The sequence below is a fragment of the Archocentrus centrarchus genome, chromosome 15, assembly GCF_007364275.1.
Source record: "Archocentrus centrarchus isolate MPI-CPG fArcCen1 chromosome 15, fArcCen1, whole genome shotgun sequence".
Lineage (NCBI taxonomy): Eukaryota > Metazoa > Chordata > Actinopteri > Cichliformes > Cichlidae > Archocentrus > Archocentrus centrarchus.
Window position 1 is genome coordinate 17,390,857 of NC_044360.1, and position 18,099 is coordinate 17,408,955.

At 41.4% G+C, this 18,099-nt stretch overlaps 1 protein-coding gene across 1 annotated transcript in view; it reads right to left on the reverse strand.

The window, feature by feature from the left end:
- LOC115792835 (zinc finger matrin-type protein 4) overlaps positions 1 to 18,099 on the reverse strand; it is a 71,921-nt gene that overhangs the window by 19,489 nt on the left and 34,333 nt on the right. Inside the window, exons 3-5 of the mRNA XM_030747395.1 lie at positions 17,416 to 17,508; positions 10,322 to 10,499; positions 5,017 to 5,274 (exon numbers count right to left, since the gene is read on the reverse strand). Of these exons, the coding sequence (XP_030603255.1) occupies positions 5,017 to 5,274; positions 10,322 to 10,499; positions 17,416 to 17,508 (529 nt within the window). The remainder of the gene's footprint in view (positions 1 to 5,016; positions 5,275 to 10,321; positions 10,500 to 17,415; positions 17,509 to 18,099) is intronic.

Genomic DNA, 18,099 nt, shown 5'->3' on the forward strand with positions numbered 1-18,099 from the left:
GAAATGAGCTTTAAGCATGCAATACAGCCACTGAACATCAAGTTTCATATGGATAATTTCAAGGTAGAGTTTCCTCTAATTTCCCTGTGTGTAATTTTATTCATGGTTCTTGTAGGATATTAGTTTATGGAGCTCTTACTACCCCAGAGCCTTTGTGCTTGAGTTTACCATGCGCTTTGCAAGATTAAAAATGAACTGAATCCAAAAAGAAGCCCATTGAGATGCAATCAAAACTAACAGTCTGCAGCAAATACTTGACAGAGCCTCTCAAAGGAATATATCACAAATACCATAGAAGAGAGGGGTTGAGCATTGGGTGAGAGTCAGATTAAATCCAAGTGGAATTTTACCAGCAAACTTTGAAGGACTTAGAGAGAGAGAGACTAATTATTTTTGCAGCCAGCGTGACAGTAATTGGAGGGACCATCTGTTTCAGACAAAGAAAAAAATTATCAGGCGCGGGAAACTATCTTAGTGAACTATTGCTTTTAAAAAAAGATGACCAGATTCTTTTAGATTTTTCAAGTTTGCTACAGTTCATTAAGTGTTCTGATTCGCTCGTCACTGTAACCCACTAATAATTCTTAAAGGTAGCTTATTAAGATGAAGCTCATGGATTTGTGGATTATTTCCAGAATATTTCAGTACAACTTTAGAAATACTCGAGTTCAGGAAACGAAACTTCACTTAGCATTTTCAACGAAATACACAAAACTGCCAATTTAATCATTGTTAAAACTGCAATAGTGAATTTAGAAATGCAAACAAGCGTTTAACGACATGTTTCTGATAATTTCATAGCTGCAAGTCCTGTATTTCACTTGATTATTTTTTTTTCAGTCATTTCCAGGGGGAAATATACAGGTCCTTAGCTGCTAAATGCTCCGCTACATTCACCTGGGAGTTGCTCTATTCATGTGATGTGTTGCTGGACAGGTAGTTGGTTTATCACTGGTGAGAACAGCTGCTCGCTGCCACTGGAAATGACGCCAACGAGGGTGGTGAGACTAAATAAAGATGTGCCAGTTACACTGTTAAACAACAACGAGCTGAAAAATGTTAAACTGCTCCACAGAGCCGAGAGGAGTTGTGTGATAATTTTCTCTACGATCTTCGGTATGAGTCACCTTTTCACACAACACATTTCTTTGAACTCATTGTATCAGATTAAATAAGACCATGTGGGTATTTTTAACACAAATGAGAAAATATATCCTCAAAGAGTACTTAAAAAAGCCTAAAAGTAGACACTAGTTTTCTGTATATATAATTTTTTTAGGTAAAGATTTTTAATGCCCAGACCTAGCTGATACTTGCATCTACACTGCTTACACTACATCATAGTGTCTGTATGTAAGTTTGATGTGTGACTGTGCCACAGTAAGTGGGAGAGGAGGTCAGCTCTGTCTCACAACTCTGGCACAGTCATCAATTACACACAATTTTCTCTCTGCTTTAGTACTTCACCCTCTCTTGGGTCCTTGCGCACACATACGCAGACATTCCTAGACGCTTATCTCACTGCTTCTAATTGTCTTTGGAGTCTCCAGAGAGTAGAGACAATGCGCTGGCTCTGTCTTAAGGGGTTTCTCCCCCTGTCATGATTTATGTAAAGACACAGCCAAGTCAGCTGGGCCCCATCCCTCGTCAGTAGCTACCCCGATTGCAACTCCCTTGTCCACCTCTATAATCCATCTCCAAGGGTTTTGTCTGGCGCCTAGCTGTGGAAAATCACGACATTCTTCCTGGTACCCTGTCTGTGCAATTACACCAGAAAAATACAGTAAAAATAAGAAACGGTATCTGTTTAAATGTCAAGGGCTCTTATGATAAGTTTCGTTCATGGTCACACAGGGATAATACAGTACAAGTAAAGGTCAGTATCATCAATAGGACACAACTAAAATACAGTAGGCAGACTCTGTAGCCATAGTTTGGAGAGAGAGGGAATACTGGTGTGTAAATAATTCACCTGTGCCTTGTGGGGGAGCTAATAAGGATGACAGATGAGACGTGACGACAGATCGGACACCATAGCAGTGTCCACACACACACATTTAGACACAAAACAACCAAAACAAAGACTGAGTGGAGCAGAAGGAAGGGGGTGGGAAAGTGATAAAAACAAAGCAAAGAGAAAACCGTTCCACAAAGAGAAAAGGAGGACAAAAGGACAGAGATGAATCTGTGCTTGGCAGCGACCGAATTGCTCGTTTCTCCTCCCCTCCTCTGTGTGTTTCTCTTAGCTCAGCTGCCACCCCGTGTTCGACCCTCCCACTGAGATTACACTTGATACACCTGTGACTTCACACCTTAAGAGGTGATAAAAGCCAGTCTGACGTGAGAGTCTTGGACCAATGGAAATGCTCCTACCAGAAGAACAAAAAAGTAGCGACAATGGAGCTGCGCTGTCATGAACAAAGCCTTCCAGACTAAAGGCCCGGGAACAAACACATGATTGATGGCATGTATAATAAATCACGTCAGCAGCAAGCTCACTCAGAGACCGTCGACCAGTTCATTGCCCTTGAAAAGGAGACGTTTAAAGATTTTGCAGAGCAGCATTGCTCTTCACTGAGTACAAGTACTTTAATGCAAACAGAAGCTAAAATCTACTTTTGGAAAAAAAAAAACAAAAAAACATTTTCTGTGGTTACATTGTGAAATTTGGAGTCTGTGGGATCTGGGTCACAGTATGTGGATGGAGGACGATATCTAACATGACACCACTTAAAGCCTCTGAGCCAGTGTAGGCGGCAACATGACTCATGCTTTTAATATGATTGGCTTCTTGAGATGATGATTTGTGTCATGGCACCTGGAGCACGCAGCGAATGGCACGGCTATGGCTTCTCAGTGGATTTATGTTTGGCACAGACTGTGTGCTGTGTTGCACAAGCGTGCGTCAAACTTGTATGTGTGCGGTAGAGGTGTTGGGTGGCAGTCATGTTAGATCATATTGGATGATATCACTCATAGGAACCCGAAAAGGGAAAGCGATTTCTGTGCCAACACTATTCATAATTTAATTAAAATATCCATCTGTTAGAAATGTGTGTATGAGTATGGGAATCAGTATCCTATCAACTCCACATTTGCTTCTTTACTACTGTTTGACCCTTTTACATGTCATTTGGTGCATCAGCCCTTAGCACATATATCTGCAATGTGGTGGAAGTCAGCTGCTGAGTCTTTTCCACTGTGCACTGCATTATCTCTTAAGTATGCGTTTCGCAACATGCCAGCAGTTGCCCTCCTTTTTTAACACATTGCAGTGCTGGCGCTAATAAGTGTGAAAACTGTGCTGTAATTCAAAGAGACCCCATCGAAGGTTAAACTGCAGCAAACATACTGAAAAATTTTCACAGTTACAGAGAGACAAATATTTCTCCTGGAAAAGGAATAATCTCTGTTAAATAGAAAAACAACTTTCATACAGTACTGAACACCAGACACACTCACCAATTCATATGAACAGGTGACTGCGTCAAAACTTTTAAGAGAGATAGATAGATAGATAGATAGATAGATAGATAGATAGATAGATAGATAGATAGATAGATAGATAGATAGATAGATAGATAGATAGATAGAAGTAACTCATGGTACTTGGTAATTGCCCATGTATTTCAAACCTCATTCTCAAGTCAATAACCTAGGATTTCTAAAACACATCTGTACCCTCCAAGCCCAAACTGTGTGACTTGAGTGATTTTCTCTCACTTGGCTCAAGGCTCGGGTCACACAGACCTAAAGATCCATTAATGAACCCATGGCAACCTCCGGTTTCTAGGGAAATTCCCCAACCAGTTGGTGAGTGGTTGCTGGTTTGATGCTGGGTGAAATGGGTTGCAAAGAGGGTGCTGCACCAAAAACCTCTGGCAGATTGCTGTGATCAACCATAGTTTGCATGAAAGACACTGACTTTTCTGCAACCTCTTGCCATTTTACTCTCTGAGCTGTAGTGAAACTTAAAAAAGTGTAATGTATCCCTTCAAAGTAAAAGTTGTGTGTTACTGCTGCAATTAACACATTTCAAAAGGCACAACTTTTACTTTGAAGTCTCTGGTTTCTGGTTTTTGTTGCACGTTTACAGTTTTCACTGCTGCCTGATAACATTCGAAGCAGGTGCTGGTGCTTGGTACATCTTCCATGCAAACTGCGGGCAACTGCTGCAACCATTTAGTGACCAAAACAACTGCAAGGTTTTCAGTGTAGCAACTTTCAGAACCCACTCCCAACAGGTCCCAGAATACATACTTTTCCCTCATTGACCAGTCTCTTAGCCTTTTTATCTTAAGATATAGCAACTGATTTCACAGTGACTGCCAGCAACCTCTCACAACTGGTCAGGGAAAACACTTTATTTACTTGTAACTGATGGTTACCAGATTTTTCTAACCAGTCTTCAGGCCTGTGTAGCTGAGGCCTAAGCTCTCTTAGAGCAACAGGGACATAAAATAACTTTTTTTTTTTAGTTAAGAAAAGTCTTTAATTGTTTTAAGTCTATAAGGATTATTATATGAGTCTATTGTGGCCATCAGCGGGACAGATACTAGCAGGAGGAATTAAGAAGTAGTTGACTTAAGGAAAAAGCTTTGGACTAATTTCTTGCAAATACTATCATGTTTTTCTCCAAATGCAATTGCTGATGGTGCCAGTTTTATCAGTGGTTTGTCTTACCTCAGTATGACATATTGTCACCCTCTTAACATAATGGCCTAAGTCATTTTTTCAGGTTTTTCAGAAAAGACAAAAAACTGAACCAAACATTGAAAATACGATGATCTAGGAAAAAATAAAACTTTCATTAAAAATGACTTAGCCCTTATTTTAAAAGGGTGATGATAATTTTTACCCCCACACTGAAAGGCATATGAGCAGTTCATGAGTACTCATTCACTGCTGCGCATCTTGCATCTAATCTCCCACTTATCGTCTTTCCTCTTAAAAGTCGTAACACCCCTGCTACCCTTCATTTGCCACTTTTGCTGGGCTTGGATCCAAGAGGCTGACCTGTGCTCTCTGTGGCATCCAGACTCCCTGCTAGCTGCTCCAGGAGGCGTGCCCTGGCTGCGTTCCTTCGATGTTTCTTGCCCTCGTAATGCTGTTGGGCCATCAGAGGGTTGTTGAACCAGGCTCCACACAGGCAGCAGTACTTCCCAGCCTCTCTCCCACCGTTTCCACTGACGACTGCCATGGGCCAGGGTAGGGCAGGTGGAGGAGGCGGGCACGATGTGGGGTCTGTGGGCAGTGGGGTGGAAGGGGAGGAATCTGAAGGAAGAAGTGAAAAGATAGGCGTTAGAGACAAGTGAGGGATAAAAAATTGCAGAAGAAAATGAGGACAGGCAAAGGAAAGGGAGAGTGAGGGAGGGAGGATATTAACATGAATTCAAATGCAAATCGAGCTCTAATGTGAAAATTGCATGAAATGAAAATATTTTCATTAAACTCGTTAACATGAAAATGTGATGCATTTGCACAGATTCTCACGCACCTACGCTCACAGACACATGAAATCTCAAATGCACGCTTGAAAATTTGCTCTGTAAATTTACAGATTTGCATTTAAAAACTCAGTAATCAGATTGTAGGGATCCAGGCTGAGAGCACAGAGCAAATGAATTGCTGTCAGCCACATATGTGGAGCATAGATGAGGGCTGGAAGAAGGCCATCTGCACTCCAGGGTGCAGTCTGCAAGTGTTAGAGCCTGAATTCTGAACCTTCATGTTTTATCTTTTTTTTTTTTTTTTTTTTCCCAACCTGTGCCATCTCTCCTCTCCTCTGTAAGGCAATGAAAAAATAAAAGAAATGGCAGACTTCCAGGTGACCTGCTACTCATGACATGGCACTGGTTACCATGGTGATTGCCCATTAATAGCCAACAGGCACTGACATGTCCACAGGACGGAGTTGTAGCTCACATAGTGACTGCGTACACGCGTGTGGCTGCACGTGTGTCTGTGTGTGCATGTGGGTGTTTGGGTGACGGACTGAATGTGTAAGCCACGCTTGAGAAAATGTGTGAAGTCTTGTATATGTGCATGCGCACGCGGGTGTGAGAAAAAAGCTCCAGAATAAGCTGTTTGCATGTGTAAGGTACAGTATGTGTACCAAACAAATTATCCTGAGAAGGGATGGCAGGGAGGGGGTTATGTCCACAGCCAAATTGCGTGAGAAAGCTTACAGTGCCAGATGGCATGTCCAAATGTGCCGATTTGCCATCCACAATGTGTCAATGACTCTCGAGTTATGCTGACTGTGAGTACACAGCCCCGATGCCGCACGTTTATCTCACATTTTATATCACAAACAAAAGCCCACTCACACATGCTTTAAAGCCCAGATGAGTCATATCACTTCTTTCACAACAACCATCAGCTCACTGATAACAAATGCCAGCATGAATTCTTGACCAGTGACCACGAGTGTGAGGTGGGTTCGTTTATGTGTCTTCTTAGCGTGGGGGCCTGTGCTGGCTTGACTCTAGTCCTGCAAGCTGATTGGCTGCTCATACCTTGATGTGTCTTCAGGCTCTGTTCACATAGTTACTGTATCTATGGCTGTGTCTCTGCTCATCTCACCAACCACACCCACTCACATTTGCTTTGCTTGTGTTTGCTATCATCTCACTTTCAAAACTCAGCCCTGTAACTCTCTTACTGTCATTTCGTTTTATTGCTGCTAAGCTCAAAGACAAGTCCATCCTCAAATCTCTGATGTAGCATTCATGTGTATTTGCGCGTGCCCATGCGTAAATGATGCTCCTCGGTTCTGACAGGTCTATGGAACTGCACGTGCTGAGCTGCAACAGGGAGAGACCTTCCAATGTATTTCTCCTCTCCATCCCTTGTTGCACCACCATTTCTCCTCTCCCGACTGTGACCTCTGCACACTGGAGCAGAAATAAATGTTTTTCACGGAGTGGGGCACAGGCAGTGTGCACAATAGTGTGAGTGTGTATTGGGGGAAGAGGTGTTGGTCTGAAGTATGTGGGGATGTGATGTGCATTGGGGAGGGAGCGCAGGTACATTCTCTGCTCTCTACCTCTCAAGGGCTTCTCCAGCACACATGGCCCATACTGTTTCTATCCTCACTGTGTGGTTTGTTTGCGGGCATATGTGTTAGTGTGTTTGTTAGTGTCCATGTGTCCTGAGATACAAGTGAATGCCACGAGTGCCTGCAACAGTCATCTTGCCTCTGTGTGTTTCTAATGATTGTGTGCGCATGTGTGTGTTTCTATGCCCATGCGTGCTCAAGCCTGTCAGCTTGGCTGTGCATCTTCTGTGGAGCGCTCATCACGGAATGATCAGGAAGGGTACTCTTTGACTTTAATCTCTCCTGAAATCCTCTTCTTCTCTCCCAGGTCACTTTTTCCTCGCTTCTTGTTCTCTTGTTTCTTTTCCTTTAGGTCCTACTGTCACAAAATGAAGCAAACTGCACTACAGTGCCTGTACAGAAGTGACACTTTCCCCAGAAGTAGGCCAGAGTTTAGCAAAAGTCACTCAGGGGCTTGATTATAACACTCCATTTTGTAGCAATTGTGCGTTTATAGCTCTGTGAGTTTTCCCTTTGAATCCAATTTGAATCACATTATGTAAAGCTCCCCCGGAGTCAACTCAGCAGCGGAGACACTTAAAAACACACTAATCTTAAACAATCATGTGCCAGAACAAAAAAATAAATAAATAAAAATCAATCAGTGGATGGCTTGATTTGTTAAGAACATGTTTCATTAATCAGAAGACCTCTATAAATTAAAGCCTGTCTGTGTGCCTCATCTTCAAAGTTTTACTTCTTGGGCCCCTGGCATGTTCAAACACATTTCCCCTTGATTCCCAGGCTAGTAGTTTTGACTGAACCATCACTAAAGCTGTCCAAATCCACTTCAGATAAAAAAAAAAATGCTTTGAAGTAAAAATAGTTTTCAGTTCAGTAATACATGTCACAAAAAGTGGATGTATACAAGCAGAGGTGAGAGTGTATTTGACAACCAAGTTATGGTCTTTGGTGATGACAGGCTTTGTGTGTTATCAACAATGAAAACTTATAGGGTTATAGGTTAGTTTGGAAGAATTACTGTATAGATTGCTTTTAAGTAATGATGAATGCTATACTGGTACATCCAGTATCCCAGTCATCATTTAATGCATGATAGGAATTTTTAATCTATCCTTTAACTGATAAAAAGACAAGATTCCCACTGTAGCTTATTCCTTATCACCTTCGTTGTGGCCTTTTAGTTTGCCATTTGTGTTTTACTATTTGTTCTTCTTCTAGTTAGTATTCAGTCACTATTGGTTGAGTGGTTGCTTTAGTTTAACTCCCCATGTTTAGAAGTTTAGAAATCGTGTCTGTTGTTTGTGGCCGTTTGTGGATTTAGTTTATCCCTCTGAGTTACAGTTCTTGTTAGTTTTGGTCACTGTTGATGTGTGGGTTGCTTCTAGTTGGTTCCTTTTTGTGTTCACTCACTGTTTCCCTTCCTTAAGAATGACTTCTTGACAGTCTTCCTTCCACTGAGACCATTTCTGATGAAGCTTGAGTGAACAGTAGATAGATCAACTGAAGATCCAAATAAGGTCTTGTGTCAGGTCTTTGCTTTTTTTCTTTTCCCATTTCTTAAGAACACGACTTTCAGATACTCTGTAGATAGTTTTATAGGCCTGACACTTTATCTTTTGTCCTCCACTTGTCCAGTTTCCTCAGATTTTTGACACACTGCACACTATGCCAAGCTTTCAGATAATAGTTCTGTCAAACTGTGTTGGTATTTTTTCATAGAGTCAACTAAAGAAACAAATTGTTTTTGTGACAAGCTGCTAGCACCAACGTGTCTAAAGATACAATTTTAAATGTGTTCTTTGTCGTCTTCTACACAACATGTTTTTATGCTTGATTGATTTGACTCAACAAACAGGTACCTCCCAAAAAAACCCACCACAAAAAAAAAAAACAACATCAACAACAAACATATAACAAAATAAAAACAACAAACATTATTCTGAAAATGGTGAGGTACAAGGACTGGACTGAAAATGAGTGAAAAAGCAGCCAGACCTTCAGAAAGCCTGACGAACTATTGCTCAAGACCACTTTAAACTATTACAAGAAAGCCTGGCTACATGGAAGCAAAATAAAGAAGGGGTGGCTCAAGACTTTTGAATGCTACTTTTTCTAACCTAAAATTTATTTATGACTCATGTTTAACACACACACACACACACACACACACACACACACACACACACACACACACACACACACACACACACACACACACACACACACACACACACACACACACACACACACGTCTGTGAACACAGATCATGACAGTTACAAAATTACACAGCTGAAAGGTATGCTGGGTAATGCTAGCTAGCCTTTTAACATACCAGTCTGTTAAACGCTGAAAGGGGCTCAGCAACAGTAAAGACAGGTGGACACTGAAGAAAAGAGAGCAGAGATGCACCTTACAACATAAAGCACCTTGAAGCGACTGTTACTGTAGTTGTGATTTGATACTATATAAATAAAATTGAATTGAATTGAAAAACTTGTGACCAAGAGTGGAGCTGACATATCTTTTTATTTTTTACTTTAGATTTTATTCTTAGCAGTTTCACTTTTGGCAACCCATTTGCGGCACCTTGAACTATGACATCTGAATTTATTTATTTATTTATTGCAAGACCATTGCCCTCCCATTGCCTTAGTTCTATCCAATTATCAGACATTTTCACAACAAAAGTCCTTACTGCCTCTGGTTCAGATCCAGCACTCTATTGAAATAGGCCTAGTTTCTCTCAGAAGGGTTGTTTGGTTTCCAAGTGCCTCTTTATCTTGCTTGGCACTTTCTTAGCATTAGCAAACTTCTCCTTACAGGTGATGGATTTGAGTACTGTTGACACCCCGGGTCTTTCTGTAGCCAAGAGACACATAGCTTTTGCAATAGCCTGTTGACAGTTTTTTGTTTCCTCTTCTCTAAAAGTGGTGTGTCTTCTGCAGTGATAGGTAGTTGATCCACACAAGAAAATGACACGTTTTCCCCTTATTAACTTCCTTACTGTCATTCCGGGCCTTTGATGTATTACACACAGATAAATCCCACCATCCAGCAACTGCAAAGTGAGACTGGAGTTCCCTTCATTCATAACTATGGTTGACACAAAATCCCACAGCACATCAGGATTTGGCTCATGGCCTTACTAAACCATTTGCAAACGGCTGCATGGCTTCAGTAAGCGCAATGTTTGAATATCTGAGTCTAATCTTTATGTTAAAGTCTAACTCGTCGATATAACAACTATGTTAACAAACCTGTGTTTGTAGTGTTAGGTATGGCTGTGGGTAGGTTGGGTGGCTCCCCCAGCACCAGGCGGACTCTCTTGGCATGTGTTTTGCCCTGGTAGTGCGACTGTGCCACAATTGCAGAGGTGAAGAACATGTTACACAGGGTACAGCACTTGTTCCTGTCCACTTCTGTCTCTGCACAGTCCTGTAGCAGAAACAGAGGAAGAGATGGTAAAAGAAAGTGCCGGAAGCATGTAGAGAGGTGTTGAGAAAGAAAAATAAATCACAGTATAGGAGAGTGGCAAGTGAAGAAGTATAGGCTGATGAAGAAGGGAATGGTGTGAAAAAAAAGGGCAAGGAGAGGTAAAAGTGAGAAAAAGAGGAGAGGCAGGGGGAACGGAAATGGAAAGGAAATGGAAAGATGTAGACTTTACACTGACCCCACTGGGCTTTTTCTCTCTTGCTTCCTCATGCGCACGCAAACGCACACACACAAAGTCAAAGAGAGGGCTAATCAAATATTCATCTGTCTCTCCGGGCTGAGATTGTGGCTTCGGCCTTTCACCGCAGCTGGTTCATTACTAATGATGAGGGGGAGTTGCTCCCCATGGAAGAGAGGGAATACAAACAAAAAGACCAACCAACCAACTGCCTGACTGACACAAACATACACCCACACATTCAGTCATACTTCGATCCATCAGAGTACACTGACTTACATTTATTTTCTTGGAGACTTTGTAACTATAATAACCATTTGCCAAATCCCAACCTTAACCGAACTCTAACCTCATTCCAACCTTAAACCAAGTATTCAGCCTAAAAATGTAACGATTTATGTTATGGGGACTCATTTTTTTGTTCACCAAAATGGATGTGAGCCCACACAGATGAATTGTGAAAATATATTTATGTACTCACAACATGAGTAATACATGTATGCACGCACTTTCCTTTACGCCTCGTCCCACTCTAACTCTGAACTAATAAAATGCGCCAACATATCACGCGTATGCTGGAATAACCCTCAGTGATGTCTTTGAAGAAATATACATTTCTTAACTGTACAGAACAGGGAAATATCAGTGTAAATGCTGATATTCCAGAGCTACAGCCACAAACAGGGCTGTACATGCCAACATGCTTTCCTGTGTTTTAGCTGAAGGGTTTATATATAGTAGTTCTGGCTAAGCTTCATAGTTCAGTTGAATTAAATTTAAATGTTATATACCATATAATCACATTTTATAGATTTGTATACTTCCAATTCTGTGGCATAAGATTTGGGAAAGGTACTTTCTTGTTGCACAATGTCATCCCTCAGCCTTAGAAAAAAGTGGACAGCTGAGGCACATTATCTCTGTTATCTTTCTCCAGGTTGCCCAGCTGACCACTTGCATTCAAGTTTTCTAGTCTACAGTGGGGTCAGTGGGCCCTGTGCACAATTATTACATTCATCTTTGGCCAGTCAAGCACGAGATCTGTTAGGGCAAAGAAAGCCAAATGTTTCAAGAACATGCACATACACTATCATTAGAATATTCCAGCTATTGAAAATGGCAGGACAAAATCATTTGCAGCTTGTGAAAGTGTGCAGGACAAGAAAAAAATCCTTACAGTGATTTTACATTTTTTTTTATGTCCTTGGGCACATAGACTAAGACACAAAGACTAAGAAAGACAGGTATGGTGTCAGACAACTTTGGCAAGTGGTCTGAGTGATCTAGTCTTAATACAGTATGTCATATTATTTTACACTGGTATTTAGCACTGTCCACTTTTAAAGAAACAGCTGTAGACAGTTTCTAAGTTTTAAGCCCTAATTTCACTAAATGCTTTGGCATCTTAAAGGAGTCAAATCCAGGTTCCAAAATTTGGTGTTACCACATGACTGGAGGCTGTTATAGCAACATATTTCAATGTCTTCTTTTAACTCTTCACATTGAACCTCCACCTTCTGTCTGTTCATCTGGGGTTTCTTTCTTTTTCTTTTCACACCAGCGCTCTTTTTAGTCCAGGTGTTAAATTGAGTTGGAGGAGAGAAACCTCAGTCTCGATGAAAGTACAATAATAGAAATGTGTCTGAGACACCATATCTGAGTATGTGGGTGCATGCAGCGTTTCTCTGTGGATGCATGTGTATGTGGGTTTGTGTGACTGTGTGTGTGTCTTATGTCAGCTCTGGTTAGGATCATGGTCACTGGATGTGAGAGTTAAGGACACCTTTACCTTGCAGGCTTAGCTTTGTCTCTCAGTTGTCCCTTCTCTCTCTCTCTGTCTCTATCTCTCTCTCTCTTTTTCTTCTACTCTTATGTTTTGTCTTTCTGCCTTGCCTTCACTCTTAGCCTTTTTCTATATTTCTTCCCCTCTCTGCATCCTCTCTCCCCCTCTGGGCACCACTCTCAGTGACTCTGTGTGATGTGGGATGAAATATTTATCTGTATTGGCAGGCCTGCGCAACCGCCTCTCCTCCTTCCCATTCCCTCCTCCTACCTCGCCTCCTCCCTCTTCATTGACTCTCCCTGCTGTGATCATGTTAAAGGCTTGCTATGAACTGTCCCAGACCTCCCCCCTCCATCACCATTAACATTAGAGCTGCATTGTTATATTGCTTTGCTGATATCACCAGCCAGTATTGACCTATATATTGTGTGTGACTGTTAGTGTATTGCATACACATACAGTACACATACAGTACTATTTGTTGTCTGATAAGCAACTTTTTAATTAACAAAAAAATAATACAGAAAAAAAAATGTGTGGAAGATTTTAGAAATAGTGTCGTAACATAGTTTCTGAAGCACAGCAGGTTAGACTGAGACCACTATCTGCAGCACATGCAGTAAAGTATGCATTACAGCAGAGCAGGAGAGGCTTGTGGGGTGTGAGGTCAAGTGGACTATTTGACAGCAGTAAGTTGCTAAACAGACTCTAAAACACTTGTTGGAAAGTAGTGTTTGCGCATAATATCAGCTGATATTTCAATAAAGGAATTTTAAACTTTCTAAAGTTTGGGCATAGGCCCCAGAAACTGTTACTACTATCTGTTTACACATGTAGCACCATCTTATGCTACCAAACAAATGGATGTGTATGTGTTTGTGAGGTCACTTTGATTTTTGTTGTATGTAAAGAAAAACCAGCTTATCTATATTTATCTAATGATCTTTGTTTATGATTTCAGTGGGAGACTCTCTCTTACTCCATCTTTCCTTCTAGCCTACATTTCACCTTCTCCCTCTTTATCATATCTCCCCCTCCGCCTCTCTAATGTGTGCTTTCAGTGCCTCCTCTCATCTCCTTCACTGTTTGTCCCATTGTTCTGTCTTTCCACTTCCCCCTTGCCTACTCTGTCTACATTTTCCTTCCCCTGGCAGTGCTGTTGAGTTCTTGTTCTACTCAGATCTTGTTGTACCAGGAGGAGGAAGCAAAACCACAGTGGGATGATGCCCCATAACTGTGTGGTGCTTTTTTTTTTTTTCTTTTGACTCAGGACAAAAAGCCAGAGCTGGTTCTCTGTGGCAGTGTGCAACAGTCTCACAACACACTAAAAAGTAAGCGAAGCAGTCCAAAGAAGCATCTACTCGCAAAAATGAAAGATGCTACACCAGAAATCCAGTGACAGTGTGGGGAATGTTTTAAACAATCTGAAGCATGTGTGGGTGACTGACACATGAATAATTGTCAGCTCATTACAGCTGCCACTCTACCAAACCACTTCAAACAGTAAATAGCATCTCTGACTCACAGTTTTTCCTCCGTCGTGCTGAAAGTCGTCACCTTTTCTCTTTCTTTGTTTTTGATTTCTAAATTTCTGCCATCGCTCATTACTGTATTTCTCTGTTTTCCAACCCTCGCTGTCTCTACCTGTCGCACCTCGCACATCTGTTGAGACTGATTTGCATGCGACCTAACTGTCGTGTGTGTTTTTTGTTTGCACATGCCGTACGTATGCCTGTTTGTCCGCTGCCTGACAGTTATGTCTGTGTCGCAGAATGTTTTTTTTGTTTGGGTGGCTTCAATCTGCTCATGCACCTAACAATAGATTCCTAATTAGCTGTGTTTATCTTCCTCTCCTTCTGTTTTTCTTTTTTCTGCTCCTCCTCAATTCTCCCCACTGTTCTGTGTTGGAGCACTGTGGGAAACATTGCTAAATATACTCATGGAGCAGCTCAGGGAAACAGAGCTCTCATTTAGAGCTTGAGGATGCTCTAAAAGAGTAAATTGGAAGTAGTGACAGTGAAAATACAGCAGTGGAGGGGAATAAAAGGCGAAGAAAAAGCTTTTTTTTTTCTCTCTTGCCCTTTGCGCACGTGAAAAAAACTGCACAGATGGAGAGAGAGTACAGGGTGGAGAATAGGGCAGAAAAACGGATCAACTCTCCTCTTTCATCTGAGAGCACCTTTACGACCTACTTTCTCTATGTTTGTTCTGTGACAAAAACTTTCATATGTACACATAAACACAAAAACCTTAAAGCATGGCATTTTACACTGACATTTCATTTACTCTGCAGAAAAAAGAAAAAAAAATCCCTTTTCTGCAGCTCCCATTGGACTGCACCCTGTCAATCAGCACAAAACAGAAGGGAAAAAAAACATTGGGATGAAGTACAGAGAAAAGCTGTTCAACGCTTCCCCTAGGAGAAAGGAAGATGAAAGAGATGAAACGAGAAAAGTTTATTCCGACTTGAATGCTGACAGTTTCACCTCGGGAAATGAAATTCATCTCTGCTCATCTTACATCAGTTTTCTCACCTTGTCAAATAATCAATGTCACATCTCTGCGTGAAAGGTTATGAACAAAGTGCGAGCTGTGGCACTCACAGTAGGTTACAGTATAGCAGTCATGGGATGTGTGTGTCTTTGTGCACATGGCTTATTTATGTGTGTTTAGTGTCCAATATGAGGTGAAATCCACAGTGGGCTTAGTCAGGTCTTATTTGGTTTTAGAGAGACAGATGGCGACGCAGGTGTGCATACATCTACAGTGTGTGTGTGTGTGTGTGTGTGTGTGTGTGTGTGTGTGTGTGTGTGTGTGTGTGTGTGTGTGTGTGTGAACCCATAAGCCTTTGACATATTATTTCATCAATGTCTGCAGTGTTATGTGTTACCTTTTTGCATCTTGTGTTGTGAACTATGGTTGCATTGGTTGAGTGAGGGTCCAGACGCACAGGCTTAGAGCACAGTTGATGAGACCCTGGCAACCAGACTTGGTGGAAAAATGTGCTTTCCCTGACTGGTTTGTGAGTAGTTACTGGTAGTCACTAGTTAAAATTGGTCACAAAGAGGTATAGAGTGTAGCACCAAAAACCTCCTTGTGGGTCCAGAAACAGAACAGAATTTAAACGTTTTGAAATGTGTTGATTACAGCAGTAAGACACGACTTTTACTTTGAAGGAGACAATCTCCATTTCCGGTTTGCGTTGCACTTTTCACAGTTTCACTACTGCTTGGCCAGTAGTTGGCAAGTGTTTGCAGACAAGCGGGAGTCTTCCATGCAACCTATGGAGAACTGTGGCAGTCTGCTAGCAAACAAAGCAATCACAGGGAGGCTTTTTGTGCAGGACCCTCTGTGCAACCAGTTATAACAGCCAGCAATCTCCAGCAACAATTTTCCATTCCCTAGGGACTGGTGGTTGCCATGGGGCCACCGCATGGGCTCCAGGCCTGTGAGACTGAGGCCTAAGAAACATAATAGCAGGTGCCCATTTCAGGAGTCTTACAGCATAAAACAATTCAGTTAGTTTTGTCTGTGCATGCAACATTTCAGTTTCTCATTGTTTTGTGGCTGCAGTTGGAATTTGTAGTTGAGTGTGAATCTTAAAAATGCTGCATTTACTTCAATGGACACACACTATACACACTTGTATACAATATGAGAACTGCTTGATGGACAATGATTTCTTTTATCTAAAAGAATGGTTCTTAAATTTTATACTTGTGTACCGATTAGGAAAGGAGACTTTGGAAACGGATAAAGGAAATGGTGAGAATGATCATGCCTCGTGAAGGTGAACTGTGGGGGAACAAATCAATGCAAGGACAAATGTCTGGGTGTCACCAAATAACATAAATCTGTCAAGAAGCATAGTTTAAACACTACCACTGTACTTGGCTGCTCAAATGCTTGAAACTGTTATTCCAGGTCTGTCTTTATGCTTTAGTCTCACTGGATTTAATTTCTGAAACCTTTAGAGACTTTCACCTTCTTCACCGCTCGCTCCCTCTCCCTCTCTCTCTCTCTGGGACTGCTAGATTTGTCAGTTAGTTTTAAAACCTTTTTTCCACCAGCTGTGTCCTCACAGTGTGCTCTGTATGTGTTTTTAGTGTGTGTGTATATTTTATGCCACATGGGACAAGCCAAATAATTGGGGCACACAATGTACTATAGTAAATCTCCCTCTACACAATAGTCGATTACACACACACACACACACACACACACACACACACACACACACACACACCAAAATTTAATCACTACCAAAATAGCAGTTATACTTCATGTTTGAAGCCCAACAATTCAATGTAGGATACAAATGCAATCTCATCATTTACCACAGCTGTAGAATGGGGCTCTGGAAATACAGACACAATGGCTTTCTGACTGCACATGCACACAGACAGACACACAAACATTGGTAATGCACTGACCTCTTTAGCTATGGCCTGCAATAGTCAGATATAGAGCTGCTTGGCGCCGTCTGCCTTCACTAAATCTGACCAGAAACAGGCATAACCTCTCTTGGGAGAATTATAGCCCACAACTGCATACAAGAGATCAAACATTCCCATAAGCGCTTCGCTACAATGGTTAAGGCTGAAAGTGGACGAGCCTAGCAAAGGATTAGACTAAAGCTAGTCAACTCAGGTTTTTGTCATACATATAGGATAAAGGGCATTCAGAATAAATGGCTTTGCTGGTACCAGAGTTTGCATTAAACTGGAAATTCTTTAAGTTATTTAGTTCATCAATAAATATTAAATACATTTTTTCCAATTTAAACACTGAACTTGGAATGAGAAAATATAATTTAGTCACAGAGGTACACACACACACACACACACACACGCGTGCGCGCCCACACACACACACACACACACACAGTGGAAGCATACTGGATTATCTGGCCTCAGTCTTTTGGAAGGTGGTCCTCCATCTTCAGGATGAAGCATGTAGAACAGACGTACCTTGTTGGCATGTTTCTTACTCTGGCAGAAAGACAGAAAGAGAGAAAGAGGGTCAACTAGGAAGCGAATTTTGTTTTATCAAGTGGTGCCAAGTGGAAAAAAAAATCAATGACTGTCACTCTACCTTAGCAACTCACTGAAGGCTTTTATCCTTCTTTCAACTGATAATGCTAGCAGACATTTTGCTCCTGGCCAGGTGACTAATGGCCTGAGCCAACCTCAGCTTTGTGGAGCTCTGACTAAGAGTGGAGTACTGTGTTAGTTGTAGGGGGATAAAGACTCTTTGCTTGACCTGCACACATTGACACTGTAAAGTGATAAATGTAGGAAGCACTTTTAAACTGGAAAGAAGAAACTACACTGTTAATATTGAGCGAGAGGTATAACGCTACCTCGTGGCAACATGAAATGACAAGCTTTATACTTTGATGTACTTCGTCTGACCTCAAATGTGTTCAGAAGGATCTTCAGACCTTGAGGATGTCAGGTTGTGCATTTTATCACATTTTTAATGGGATTATGTGACTATATCCATGGTGCTGTGTGGTACAACCCATCCAGCAATTTTGTGCTTGGTAGTATTTTATTAGTTTGTCATTTAACACTAGATTA